Below are 14,578 nucleotides of genomic sequence, written 5' to 3'. Positions count from 1 at the left end.
CTTTCTGCCCTTGGCGCTCTCGGTCTCCGTTGACCTGTCTCATGCACGTGCTCACAAGGCACCACCGACATGTCAGAGCTAGGATGGAATCAACACTTTCTACTGTTGCCTGAGGACAACTTGTGATTTGCCACGAGCCTTGCTAGGACTGACGGGGTCTTGGTCAGGGCTCACCCGCTCCAAGGCGTGGTGTCCATTTGGGGTGCCACCAGACCCTGCTATGCAACCCTCTAGCAGAATGCTTAAAGTGACATGCAATTTCAGGTGGTGTGTTTGTCTGCCTGGCAGACTGGGATGGTCCTAGCATCCAGCTCTGTCTCCTGCACTGAGCATGTGCTTTATAAGGAGGCACTGTGGGTGAGTGAGTGATTGAACTCTGCCCTTTAAGGACACCTTCCCCAGCCGCTCTTCTCCAGGTGCTCAGCAACGTGCTTTGCGCACAGTGGTAGCTCAGTGAAAGGTGCAGAGGGTATAATCTCAGGGAGCTTCTTAGACTCAGCCTGTCACAGCATTTGAGAGCCTCCTAAGTGCTCTCACAGGGCCTGGGAGGTTGTATAAAGAAGGGTAAGACACAGTTCCTGGCTTCTGAGAACACATCTTGTTAGATGCTCGTTTAAATGAAACTGTTAAATTGCAGTGCAAATCCTGTGATAACTCAGGGCCAAATTGTGCTTCCAGATGTGTGTGACATGTGAGGTGCACAGAGCCTGTGCTGGGGCTCCAAGCTCTGCTGTTGCCACCTTGAAATTCTTGATAATTTTTGATCAGGGCGACCTACATCTTTTACATCAGGCCTTGACATTATGTAGCTGCTCTGACCCCAGGTAAACACACAGGGTGAAGGGGGTCTGAGGAGGTTTGGCTGGGGGAAGAAGAGGGTCTGCAGAGCTGGGCTGGCACTCTCTGAGGCTTCGGCTGTCCAGGAGTCAGGCCTGGAGCACCATAGATATCTGCTCAGGACTGGCTTGTCGGAGTGGGGGATCAGGCCATGGCATGTGAGTTCTAACCATGCCTGTCTGAGGGAGTGAGGCTCTGGAGTGGGATCTGCACCAGGGCCTGAGCTGCCCCATGCTCTCCTCTCCCCAGGGAGGCCCAGGATTGCTGCTCAGAAAGGCAGCCTGGCCTTGCTTTGCTGCACCGGTTACTGTCCTTTCTGGAATGTGGTGGGTGGACATAGGGCTGCTAGGAAACCCAGAGGAGAAAAACTATGGAAAATGGCTCCAGAGGTGGGAAAAAGGGCATCTTTCCCTGGAGCTGGGCACCATCATGGGCACAGGAGGGCCTTCATTTAGCGTTTGGTGAAGTGCTGGGACTGAGAGTCCCTTCTTAGGGGTCTAGCTGAGCCCACTGTTGGCAAGCAGGGTCCAAATCACCCACAGAAGCATCGCCAGCCTTTGTTCTCCAGGGACACACGGTCTCTGTCGGGGCTGAGACATCCACCCACAACCCCACTCCTTCTGCTCTCTGACGACTGGTGCTTGAAGACTCACCATCCGTGCTTGACTCTTCTGGGCCTTTGGCACAGCCTGACAGGAGGGCAGGGGCAGAGCACACGGGGCAAGTGCTCAGGTCAGAGCCTGGCATGCTGTCAGGGGCATGGTTATTGCTGTCAAGAATCCAGTTTGGGATTTGGGAGGTCAGACCACTTGCTGGCACTAGGTCCTCAGAGGGAGAGAGGAGGCCCCTGAGCAGGACTGAGGGGTGTGTGGAGTGTTTAGAATAAGTGGGAGATGAAACTGGAAACTTTGAGAGAAACGCAGAGCATCCTGTGTACGGTGCCAGCAACGAGCAGCCTTTGCATGATGGGGCAGGGGTAGGGTGCTGGTTTGGGGACTGAGGAGGGGAGGGGCTTTTTAAGCTGACTTCCTTGTCGTGGCCCCTCCCTTGTGAAGCCCCACTGGTGCGGATGTGGGGCCAAGCAGAGCTCAGAGCTCCTGCAAAGAGGAGCCTGGTCTCTGCTCTCCCTGCCCGTCCGCGCTGTCCTTCTGGGGCTGCCCTGTCTGCTGGTCTCTGGACTCTCCTGTCCCAGCTCTCTTCTTTCTGTTATGAAAGGAAAAGTGGGACCCACCCAGGCATTCTTTTTTTTTTTTTTCAGGTTTGTATATTGTTGTTTTTTTAAAATTTTTTTTAAATAATAAATTTTATTTTTATATTCCCCATACAATTGCAACCCCCCCATTCTGACCCCAATCCCTCCCCTCCTGCCCCCCCACCCCTAAAAAGTGTCTCTGGTTCATAGTTTTTTGTTGATTTTGATTTTCACTGTCTTATAGTTATTCATTTTCCTGGTCCCTTATTTAAGTTTTCTAGATTCCTGCTATGAGTGAGACCATCCGGTATTTTTCTTTTTCTTTTTGGCTTATTTCGCTGAGCATGATCCCTTCCAGCGCCATCCATGTTGCTGCAAATTGCATGTGTTTATCTTTTTTGAATGCTGAGTAATATTCCATGGTGTATATGGACCACATCTTCTTGATCCAGTCATCTATTTTTGGGCATTTGGGCTATTTCCAAAGCTTAGCTATTGTAAACAGTTTATTCATTGGAGCAATCAGCTGAGTGACCACGGGCAACTTTCTCAACCTCCCTGGTTCTCAATTTCCTCAGGAATACATTTAGTGTGAGGGTGCTGACAGATGAGGCTGTGATGGAATGGGTCTGTGATAGCACCCTGCCGAGAACCTGCTAGGACAGTTCATGCTGTGTGTCCCTAAGGACAGCATGCACCTCAGGAAAGCATCCTCGAAGGGGAAGGGGGCATGTGTGACTGGCTCCTGGCTCACAGTGTAGCAGACAAGACAGGTTGAAAGCTTGTGTGCTAATGATAACCCGGTGGGCCCAGGGTTATCAGGGCTTGGCTGATGGGATGCAGTTGAGATGTGGGACCCTGGGCAGTGGCGTGGCCTGTGCATATTACATGAACCTGTGCCGACCAAGTGCTCGCCGTGCCCTGTGTCCTGAGTGCTTTGCTTGTTCTGTCTGGGCCAGTCCAACCTGCAAAAGCAGACACAGAGCTGCGCCATCTACTTAGGTGTGGGTCCAGAGCCCCACAGCCTCTGGGTGGGCACTCCTGTCCTCCCCTCACCCCCAAATCCACTGCAGTAGTGGGGCCCTGAACCTCAGGGATCTAGACTCATGTACTATCTTCTCCGAATGATCACAGTGTGACTCTGCAGTCCCATGTGAACTGACGGGGCTGCTCTGATGTAGCTGTCCCCACATATGCAGGTCTGGCCTTAAGACCTGGCTTCCGTCTCTGGGACTGGAATGACTTTCCATGGAGGTGCAGTGTTGATAGGTATTTGGGAAACACCAGGTTTCCTTTGGTACATCTGTGTCTGTTTATTCAGGATGTGGTAGATGTTTATTCGATTGTCATCCTGGCTTAAATAGAAAAATAAAGTCAGTAGCCTAGAATTTTGGTACATTTCAAATATATTTTATTACTTTTCTTTTTGTCTTAGAAAGAATATGAAACCTGCATGCGACACTAATGGTTTCTGACATCTCCGTAACACAGGCCACAGCAGTACAGCATGGCATGTCCTGGAGGGGCGAAGGGTGGAGGGGTGCTCTTCAGAGTGTATTTACAAAGGACAGGGTGCGTGGTTGTCTTAGCTTTCAGGACTGCACTGTTTAACATGAAAATCGCAAGGGGGATCACAGATAGATGGTTCAGTGCTGCACGTCCCGCAGAGACGGGGGAAGGAAACATGCTTAAGGTTCTCTCTTGTCAACAGAATGCACGTCTGTAGCTATAGCTTGTATATTCATAGATTTGTAAGTTTTCTCCTAAGGTTTTCGCTAACAGTATTGGGGACTTAACGTGCTTCCAAAGCGTTAATTATCGTAGCAGTGAACCTTTTGCAGACCCTCAGGTCAGAGAGAAAACCCAGCCCCTTCCTTAAGGATCTTTGCTTCACCACCCCAGGATCTTGGAAGTGTCTCCTAGAGTGTGTCAAAATTAACCCCGGGGGTCAAGCGCACTGCCCTGGCAGCCCAAGTCCAGTTCCTCAAAGAACAGATGCAGAGAGAGAGATCTGCCCCCTCTTGCCCGGCCACGGGGGCCACTGTGGAGTCCCCCAGAGTCCGCAGCCGACCCTGAGCCCAGGAGAGCCGGCGGCAGCTGTGCTGAGGCGCCAGGACCGGGGAGCGGAAGCTCCTGTGCTAGGAACAGAGCCACGCTGCTCTGAAACGTCTCCACCAAGCTCCCTGTTCCGCCCAGGCGCTTATAAAGCTCAGATGTCTGGACAAATACAAAAAGCATTTTTTACAAAGGAAAGGCATGAGTTTCCCCCTTTTCGGTAAAAAGCAGCCTGTAATGAAGTCTGGAGCGCAAAAGAGACGGGTCTCACATCTGGAAGCCTTTCCACACAGCTATAAAATGTAAAAACTGACCCTTGGTAAAAAGTGCTTTGTAACAATATGTAATTTGTGTCTTATGCCTGTGAGAAAGAAAGGATTTTTTGTTTTGTTTTGTTTGTTTGTTTGTTTTGTTTTGTTTTCAATCTGCAAAGTCTTTTGCTCGTATCCCAACCGGTGTGAAGTTTTCCCATCGGACTTTTCACCCTATTCTTCGTAGACCCTAGGAGGAGAAAACATACTGTAAGTGGCTCAGGGGGCATGATGGGGGCAATGCACAGGCTGATGGCTCAGCTGCTTCAATCTTATCCTTTTAGGGTGCCCCTCCCAGGACTACAGGAGCCTGGGGTGGTGGGGCGTGGGTGGGGGGATGAGGGGGCTGGGGGAGACGGGAGCATCTCAAGGATGCCCGCACGCACGCCACAAAAGCTCACCACAATGGCTTTGTTCCTTCTTAAGAGCCTCACTTCTGCCATCTCATTTTATCCTCAGAGGCTCATGGAGTAAACTCTCTTTGTACATGAGGAACCTGAGGCACAAACACTGAGCTTTGCCCAGCGACCACTGACTGTCAGTGGTGGGGACAGGTCCGTCTCCAGCGTGGTGGGCTGCTCCTGCCCCTCTTGTCCATGTCCCCGTCTGCACTTGCCTAGAGAAAATAGGTCAGGGCATCGTCTCCCTCCACTTGATCTTTGTGTTTTGCTCCAAGAAAGCATATACTCCAGACATCGGTTCTAGAAGCTACTGCCTGAAAACTAAGGGTGGTGGGTAGGCCTGGGCATCAGAGAGCCTTGCCTGGTGGTCACTTTCTCCAGTAGTGGTCAGGCCTGTGTGCATTCACAAGTTGACCTTTCTCTTCACCATGTCTATTTAGGAATTTTAATCCTGCTCATTCTACACAGTGGCTGCCCCTGGGGGCCACACATCACACAGTCCACAGCTCCCTCTGCCTCCTTCCTGATTTCCGAGTAAGGTCACCACGATATGCACTGTAATCATCAGGGCAGCCCAGAGCCCAGGGCTCAGAGCTCTCCAGTGGCCTCCTTGGGCCATGAGCCACCTAGTTGCCTTCTTCTCACCCTAGGTCTAGCAAAGAGCACTTCAGCTTGTTCCTTTATCTCCACTCATGAAGACATCCTAAACCTTTTTTTTTTTTTTTTTTTTTTGGTGGGGGTGGTTGGAAGGAATTGGGGAGGGAGAGGGATCCAGTAACTCCAGAGCAAGAGATGAACTCATTCTGTAATGAAATGATGGGAGGCTGGATAACAAGGTGCTCACTTTGCTCTCATCTTTGAAATTTGCAGAAATAAAAAAGGCAGGGCTGCAGGGGCCAGGCCTGCTTCTCTCCATCAAAGCTGTGGCCCCGGGGGAGGGGAAGGACAAAGTTCAGCAAAGGCTTGAGGGTCTCCCAGCAGTCCCATGCTCTCAGACTTCCATGAACAGGCCCTAGGGTTGGCCTTGTTCCACTTGTGATGACACACAGCCCAGAGGGTGACAGATAATAGACAGGACAGGTCTTGCTTTTGCCACGTGAGTACCTGCCCTGACCAGAAAGAGGGCTGCATTCCCATCAGATTTATAGAAAATAATCTCTCCCTCTCATCACTTTCTATTTCAAGTAACTGCAGATGAGGCAGTTTGGGAGCAGCAAGAAAAGGCTCAGGTACTGCGGCTGAACCCGAGTGTCAGCTGTGGGAGAGCTGGTCATGGGCCGAGCTCAGGGTGGAAGGGTCAGGCTGGGAAATGCGGGTGGTGGAGGTGCCTGCTATAGGGAGTGGGAAGGTGACACTGGAGACCTGACTCTATGCCAGTCTCTCAAGCCAGTCCCTCCCCACCCCACTTAGCCCTCTCTGGGCCGAAGTGCAGGCATTGCCCCCGTGCGTGTTCCCCTGGCCATGCTATGCATGTATAGGTGTAATAGGTCCAGTGTGGGAGGACTTGATCTGCTCCAGGACAGGCTCACCTATATGTGGCAGACGGGGGCCAGGAACATGCCTCCCTTAGGCCAGACACAGGACCTCAGGGCATTATAGCTGAGAAGCCATCTTCTGATAACAGGGAAACATCCCACAGAGGGCAGGGATCTGGCTCAGGGCTTGGCCATCTGGCCACTGCTGTCCCCTGGAGTTAAAGGTGGCTCTGATTTTAAAGGGTGAAACCCAAGGTCCCTCCCTGCCCCAGTGTGGGAAGAAGCCTGTCAGGTTTCTGGGCAGCAGGGGGCATATAGCGCCTTAAGGGAGAATGCGTTGTTGGCAAGGAGTCTTCCTCATCACCTGTGGTTGTACCCACAGTTTTATCACTAATAAACATGACATATAAGTGGTCACGTTTCACTCCACAAGAATCACAGAGAAGAACCAGGCCAGGTGCTCACTGAGCCATTTGACAGTGGGAAGCTGGGGGTCAGAGAACTTAAGTTACTTAAGTAAGATGAACTGAGACTGTAATATAAAAGTTAGAATGAGGAAAACTTTGGTCCACAAGAGGAGAAATGCCTGATGCTTACTACTGTCTGTCCAAGACAAGTGGCCTGCTTCAAGTGATGGGGTCCTAGTTCCTGGGGCTATGTAAGCAGAGGCTGGGTGTCTGCTTGTCCCAGCTATTGTGGTGGATACGCACGTGTCAGATTGGGCAGGATGACCTAGAAGGGGCCTAGAACGTGCATCTGCTGGGAAGGGGGAGGGCAGGTGAGAGGAGGCGGGGCATACCTGCGCTTCTCATTCCAGGCGTTGTACCACTTGATGAACCGCTTGGTGCTCTGCAGCTTGGGGTGCAGGCAGTGCTCCTGACCCCGGTACCTGGATACGCTCTTGGTGGTGATGCTGAAATGGAGCAGGATGGGGTGGAGGTTTGAGGAACCGGAATGATAACCATTCAGTGTGGCCTGTAGGTGACCCTGGTCTGTCTCAAAGCAGGGCCCCAAATCAGGGTAAAGACAGTGGCTTCCTCCCTCCTTTCAAGAGAGCCAAAGTGCCCACTCCCTGGCTGGCTCTTGGGAAGGTTCTTTGTGTCCCCTTAATCTCTGGCTCCATGTTAAGGTCTAAGCCTGATGGGGTGAGTGGCCCTCACTTTCTCTCCACCCCTCCAATTCTCAGAGTCTAGGATTGTCCCCCATCCTGACTCCCAAGCAGGGTGATGTCTATAGGCTCACATTCCCCTTGAGGATCGAACATCGGGGTATTCTTCTGGCTCCTCTGAAGCAGGGATGGAGAGGTAGAGCTAATGCCACAAGGTGCATGTGCCAAAACCTCTAAACCTCTTTCCTTGGCTCCATGTGTAGCCAGGACACGCCCTGCAGGTACTGTGGTCTCTGACGCTTCAAACCTCACTTCCCCTGCAGACTATCCTGGGCCCCAGCATTGGCTGATCCCAAAGCTGTCTTGTCAGACTTGAAGCCCATTTTGGCTCCTGAGAATGAAGTGCCAGCTATCCCACCTTCAGGCAGGAGGGTGAGCTCCCTCAGGGCTCTCTCTGGTAATGTGCCAATACCTAGTGGAGGCCTAGCCATGTGGGAGAGAAGCAGGTGACATCAATGAACACAGAGCTGGGTTTGAATTCTAGGTCTGTCTGTGGCATCTGGGCTAACTGTTCTGAATCCAGTTTGCCCATCTGTAAAATGGGTATAACAATGGGACCTGCCTGCCCCTTAGGGCTACTGGGATGATTAAAGGTTCTAATCTATGGGACGTATATGGCACCCGGCAGATGCACAGTGAATAGTTACTATAAGGCGCTGGCCAAAGGGGAAGACAAGCCTTAGTGTGTGGGTTCCAGCTTGGAGGGGGAGACTGCTGCCCAGGATTGCTGTGCCCCCTCAGCCAGGGCCAGTCAGGCCACAAGAGAAGCTTCTGGTTAGAGAAGGAAGGATGGCATTGGAGAAGGAGGGACCACCCAGGGGAAGGTGAGAAGTGAGGTTCACAGCAAGAATAAGGTATAGAGGTGGACTGGGGTGCTGGGGAGTGAGGGGGCAATAGGGCACGGTTGGAAGTTGCAGTGGGAAGAATGGAAAGGGAGAAAGGGGAGTTTGTCCCCCATAGGTAAAGGGTGCATGGGCCAAGATCTGGAAGGGAGCAGTGTTGCCATGAACTCAGTTTCCTAATGGAGAAGATCAGATCTTGCTGCTAGAATGAGGGCAGAATAGTTCGGGGGCATCATTTCTCTTCCCTTCTCTGAACTTCGTGTTTCTAGTTCCCCACTATGACCTGTGCTTCCAGGGGCAGGGACAGCTCTTTGCTAATGCCAGGCGTTCCCTGGCCCTCTCTGAGACCTGTCTCTCCCTGGGCCTGGTCCCTCCTCGTAGGTCTCCAGCTTGGGGCTGGATTCAGAGGGGGTTCCAGTGGTTTCCTCCTCTATGGAAGGTACTGTAGCCATCTGTGCGAATTTTGCCAATGCATGAATGTTTCGCTCTTGGAATGAAAGGACATGGCAAAGGCTGTAAAAATCCCCTTGTCAATTAGGTTCTCCTTCTGAAGGTTGGGGAGCAGGGGAGGAATAGGGGAGCAGGAGAGGACACCCAGCTGTCCCACCACAGTACTCAAATATTCTGTCACAATATTGGGACTGTAAAATTGGTTGTGAGATGAAGACAGGAGGATTTCTGACCTCAGCAATAACTCAGAAATTCTGGGTCCTGTGTCCCTGCCCTTGGAAGTTCTGGGGTGCCAAGGATTTTGGTGAGAGCTCATTGGACATATGACATATACTACCCTTCCTAGAGTCTAGACTCTCCCGGACCCTTCTGAGTGCAAAGACTCCCACTTGCAAAGCAAATTGCTCCCCGCTCCTCACCCTAGCCTTAGCAGAGATTTCTGGGTGACTCAGGGTGAGTTGGAAAACTTGCTTCTGTTCAGCTTCTGTGACTGAAAACCTGCTTTGGCAAAAGTGCTGGCCCCTTTTCTGAGCTAGAGAATCTTAGGAGCTTGAGAAGGCTGCAGAGCCTCCAGCCCTTTAGGTGTAGGTAGGATTGGGTGTGGGGTGGTAGGGAGTGATGATGGTGTCAGGACATCATGAGGCCCCTGCAGGTTTTCACAAGCTACATAAAGTTTTTGTATGCACTGGCCTGGCTGTCAGTTTCCTCTCTATTCTGAGAAGTATAGTCAGGTAAAAGGGCAAGCCTGTTTACTGAGGGTTCTGTCCTTTTGAGATGTCCTGTTTCTCCTCCCTTGCAAGATCTCCTGACCTCTCTTGGCATATGGAGTGCTGTTCAGCACTTAGAGGAATGCAGATTTAACTTGCAATGTCCCTGTCATGTTTAGCCCTCAAGCTGGAAGACCAGAGGGTCTTATAGCCCCTCCTCCAGACAATTTAACCCCTGGCACCAACCAAAAAGGATTTTCTGGGGATTTTTTTTGATCGTGGGTCTCCCAAGGCAAGGGGCAGGGACAGGGAGGTTAATTTAGGTGCCCGGAAGGCAGGCAGGGGGGTTCAACTCAGGCCCAGTGACTGAGCAGCCTCCTGGTGGCAGTGGGGGTGGGGGGCTGCCTTCACTGACTCTGTGTGGAGGCCTTTGGGCCAGCGGGTGCGCTGGACGGAAGGCACTTGCCCAGACTGAGAATAAAGTGTGTCTTGTTTCTGGGGGAGAGGAAGAGGGGCCAATGGTCCGTGGCAGATATTTGGTAGCTGCTTTGCCAAGGGCTCCCTTCCTGGCCAAGAGCGTATTGATGGGGAAACAGTGGTGCTGGCCTCAAGTGGTTAATTGGGAAGGCAAGGAGCAAGGAAACGCAGTGTTCTCTCACTCTGCCCCAGTTTTTAAAATATTCCCCACAACCCCACCAAGCAGGGCTCCAGCCACGTGGCACATTAACCCCAGCAGAAACTCTGCACAGCCCTGCTCAGCCTCCCTGACCCCCAAGAATCCCAGCTGGTGATGGCAGAGCCATGGTCATTTTCAAAATGAAATCACTAGCGGCCCCAAACTGGCCATCCCTGGCCCCTTGATTGGAGGGAAAAAAGCTCTAGAGGGAGAGCCTGAGGACTTGAGACAATAGTTGCTTTAATCCCCCTGTAACAGAGGTAGCAAGGTTCAGAGTTTGGGTGCAAGCGCAGTAGTTCTGGGTGCATTCTAAATGATTTCAGTCTGGGTGTTCTAAGTGGACGCACAGGAACCATCTAACCCGGGATGGCCCTAGAAAGGTGGGCAGTGCAGACACTGAGGCCACTCATTTGAATCCTCGCAGGGGTGAACTCTTCCAAGAGGCTGTTTCGGGAGCACAGGACAGTGACCCTCCTTCCAAACTCTTCCAGATTGTCGCGCCAGCGTCCTAAGGACTCGCCGGGCATTTACAAAGGCTTCCCCAAGGCCTTGCCAAACTGGGAGAGAAAGGTTTGTCAGTCTGACCCAGCCCCAGGCTGTGCCCTAGCACCGGGTTAAGACAGCGCGCGCAAGCTCCGCGTGAGGAGCCAGAACTCACATAAGCATCTTCTCCTCGCAGTGCGGGTACTTTGGCTTCATCTCCAGCTTCTTCACGTCGCTGTAGCGGATCTTGGGCCCCTTTCGGGAGCACTTGCATTTCGACCCTGCGGGAGAGCGCGCAGGGTCCTCTCAGTTGTGCGCGGGGTTTGCTGCCCCTAATCTGCCCTCGGGGCCCACCCAGAACCCCTGGTGCCGCAGGCAGCTAGCAGTTGGCATTTGGGTTTCCCAGAACGGGACGGGGCAGCATTTGGGACTGCTTGGGCACTCACCGTCCACGCGCGCGGCGCACAGCGCCAGGAGCAGCAGAAGCAGCGCGGCCGTCAGAAGCCTCATGCTGGCCGGAGGGGCTGGAGCTGGGACTCGAGGAGGGCGCCCGAGTGTCTGTGCGGCGACCCGGAGATGCCGCCCCGCTCGCCTCTCGGGTCTGGAACGAGCCTCCTGGCCCCGCTGGCTCTCGCCGCACCCGTCGGTGGGTGCCTCGGGGCTGGAGCTGTGCGCTCTGCTCTGCGCTCTGCTCTGCGCTCTCTCCACAGCCTCCCTCCGCCAGCCCAGGCCTCTTTTAAATCCGCTCCTGCCCTCGCAGCGAGCGAGCTCATTAATATGCAGAACTACTCGGTGACTCACTGAGATTTCTCAACGCTGTGGGGGGAGGAGACCTTCCCCGCCCGCCCGCAGCCTGCCTCAGGTCGCGATCTCCGCGGCACACTGCAAGCCGTGCGTTTACGCACACTCACACTCACATCCGCTACCGTCTCGTTCCCACACGTGCGCGCCTTCACACACCGGCACACCCAGACTCAAGCGCACGCACACATCCTGTGCCCAGCTCCAACAGGCTGTGGAGAGGCTGCCTAAGGGCACTGTTTCCTGATTCACCCTCTAGAGACACACTGCTGTTCTCAGCCCCTGGGAGACCCAGGCCCATGGCCCAGATCCTCTGAGATGTTCTGACAGGATTTTGGGGTGGATTCCAGTTGTCAGTGCCAGCAGGCCTGACTCCTAGGGCTTGAGCTGTCCCTGTTGGGCCAGCAGCCCTGGTGGCCAGAGCACATGGCCAGATCTGGAGGGAGGCTGCTGGCGGTGGGTTGTACAGCAGGAAGGCCATTGCCTGTGGTCACTGGAGCTGGCTCACAGAGAGTGTGTGCAGCAGTCTGTCTGGTCACTCTGACAGGCAGGCTTCCTGAGGTTGGTATATGACCCCATGGATGAGATCATCTAGAGTGGAGTTAGATTGTGTGGGGGGATCCTCACTGTCCCCATTCTCCAAAGCGAGGCAGAGGCCCAGTGGGGTTACATGACAATGATCACAATCTGGATGAAGTACGCGTCCCAGACATTGTGCCAGGTTGTGTGGTGTAGTGTTGTGGGCCCAGGTGTGGAGATAGAAATTCCTGCTCAGCTACTTATCAGTGCAAGTGACTGCACAACACTCAACCTTCATTTCACCAGGTGTAAAGTGGGAACTGTCACAGTGACTGACAGGATGGCTCTGAGAACTAACTAAATAAGTTCATACATATAAAGTATATCACTGAGTATCTGACCAGTAGTTGGTTCCCAGAAAATGTTACTTATTGACATCATATATACATATATATATATGTATATAATTTTGATCCTTATAAGTTTCCTTTCAAGTTGGTATTTTAAATTCTTTATTTGATAGGCATGGAAACAGCTCAGAGGGAAGAAGTAACTAGCCCAAGATCACAAACCAGGAACCTGGTGACAGGACAGGAGAGGCCCCACCTTACGTGGCTGTAGAACTGAGCCTCCCACCCCTGGCCACTCTGCTTCCCTCAGGCCTGTCTGTCCCACACTTCTTGGTAAAGTGCTTCCTTGATAGACCCAGAGGCAGGGAATGGAGCATCTCACACTCCCAGGGTCCCTGGGCTTGGCTCCCAGGCCAGAGCTGGAGCCAGGAGGGAAACTGCCAGGATTCTCCAGCTTATACAGCTCTTCTAGTTCACAACTCTGTGTTGTCGATTCAGCAGCTCCCTCTGGGCACAAGTGCTCAGAGGGGACCCTCTGGTGGGCAGGCTGCTAAAGGGCGATGGGAAGAATATTTACGGTCTCTTCCCAACTGGAGAGTCTTGGCTGCATGGAGGAGAAGGGGAGCAATGAAGAGCCAGCAGAGCCTGTGAGCTGGCTTCAGGCCACGTCCCGAGTCCCGTGCATGTAGTGGTATCTGTACATAATGCAAGGCCAGCAGCTCAGGTTTATGCAGAAGATGAATTAAAATAACTCAAATTTATGTTTTTAAATACAAACTTAGCACATTTGTATGGAAAGATCAGAAAACACGAGCAGAAGAGAACTCAAATGCACACACACACTTCCACCCACTCAGTGATCTACACCAAGATGCTAGTGTTTTCTTTCCAGACCCTTCTCTCTTTGCTTATGTGCATGGGCGCAAATGGGGTCAGCTTTCACGGCCTATTTCATAATCTGCTTGTTTTACCTTTTGCTGTATCATCAACAGTTCTGTGTGACTGGTCTTGCTTCCACAGTGTCTCTTTAAATGGCATCATTTGAGGCTGTATAGTAGGATGGTACAGTAGGCTGTACAGTAGCTTGGTGTCTGGAGTCAGACTGCCAGGTGACAATCCTAGCTACCTGTCTGGTGACCTTGGGCAAATGACTTAACTCTCTTTAAGGTATTGATTTTCTGCTATGTGAGATGAAGGTGACGATGGTACCAACTGCACAGGGAGACTTAAATGAGATGGTGCATGTAACGCTTAAATGTGGGCTCTGGACAGAGAAAGTGTTCAGTAAGTGCTGCCTGTTGGTGATGCTACTACTTTGGATGGGGCATGTTCCATTGTACAGGTATATCCTGGTTGATTTGATTAATTAATCTCTGCTGGGCAATTGGATTCTTTTCAATCATTTGCTGTTCAAAGAAGTGATTATTGGGCTTCCCCAGTGGCGCAGCGGTTGAGCACTGGGTTGTGAAGCTGCCCGAAGCCTCCGCGGCACCGGTTCGATCCCCGGCTGCTCCCCGGCCACCGGAGGAGGGTCCCACATGGCGCGCAGACCTCTCCTGCCGCCCGCTGCTCCCCTCAGCAGTGTACCTTGGTCCTTCTGCCTGTTCTGCTCCCCGCTCTGGCTCTGGTGAATTCTCTCACCCTCCCGTGCTTCTGACTATACCCAGTGCTTGTATAAATAAATAAATAAATCTTTAAAACAAACAAACAAACAAAAAAAAACAAAGCAGTGATTATTCTTGTAGCTCGAGTTTGGGGTAGCCCTTTATTGGATCACCTCTTAGACCATCGCTGGGTCATAGGGCATGTGTATTTTAAGGTCTTTTAATACAAATTGTCTCCAAAAATATAATATACTTTAAATTCTGCAAAAATAATTTACTAGCTATCAAACTTTCATGGAGAATGTAAAATATGATTTTTTGTTAACAAAATTTTATTTCTAGCATATTTGTTTCAAGAATATGCTGGTTAATTAAGTGGGCTCAAACAGCACCAGGGGTCATCAGCCTTGAACTTTTATAGGAAAAAGTAGTTGGCTCTCAAAATATGTACCAAAGTTTCCCAATTTTCCCAGGCCACACTGAAGGTCAGACATCCCAGAGTTTTGTCCCCAGTTATACTCTACTGTCCGTGAACATTGATCTTTGGTTTGTAAAATATAGCCATTCATCTTTACAACACCTGTTGCAAGGCTGCAGGTCATGCTACTCATCTGGGAGAAAAAGTGGTGCTTAGCCCCTGACATGCATGCTTTCAGGGTACAGACTCTGCTGAGTTCAAACTGAAGCGGCTGAGGGACTTTGAATAG

The 14,578-nt window shown here is 51.8% G+C and overlaps 2 protein-coding genes across 6 annotated transcripts in view; one reads left to right on the top strand and one right to left on the bottom strand.

Annotated features, from left to right (window-relative positions):
- Positions 1-14,578, top strand: part of SLC25A48 (solute carrier family 25 member 48) — a 274,610-nt gene that overhangs the window by 68,731 nt on the left and 191,301 nt on the right. The gene's annotated exons all lie outside the window — the stretch shown is intronic.
- On the bottom strand, positions 4,507-11,238 carry CXCL14 (C-X-C motif chemokine ligand 14). The gene is made up of 4 exons (XM_037509269.2): positions 11,044-11,238; positions 10,773-10,878; positions 7,071-7,184; positions 4,507-4,585 (listed from the first exon to the last, which is right to left on the bottom strand). Exons 1-4 carry the CDS (start codon positions 11,105-11,107, stop codon positions 4,570-4,572), a joined length of 300 nt encoding a protein of 99 aa, XP_037365166.1. The 5' UTR covers positions 11,108-11,238; the 3' UTR covers positions 4,507-4,569.

Source organism: Talpa occidentalis, unplaced genomic scaffold, assembly GCF_014898055.3.
Source record: "Talpa occidentalis isolate TD23 unplaced genomic scaffold, MPIMG_talOcc4v2.1 talOcc4.13, whole genome shotgun sequence".
Lineage (NCBI taxonomy): Eukaryota > Metazoa > Chordata > Mammalia > Eulipotyphla > Talpidae > Talpa > Talpa occidentalis.
The sequence above is the reverse complement of the archived record's forward strand: the minus strand, read 5'-3'. Positions and strand labels throughout refer to the sequence as shown.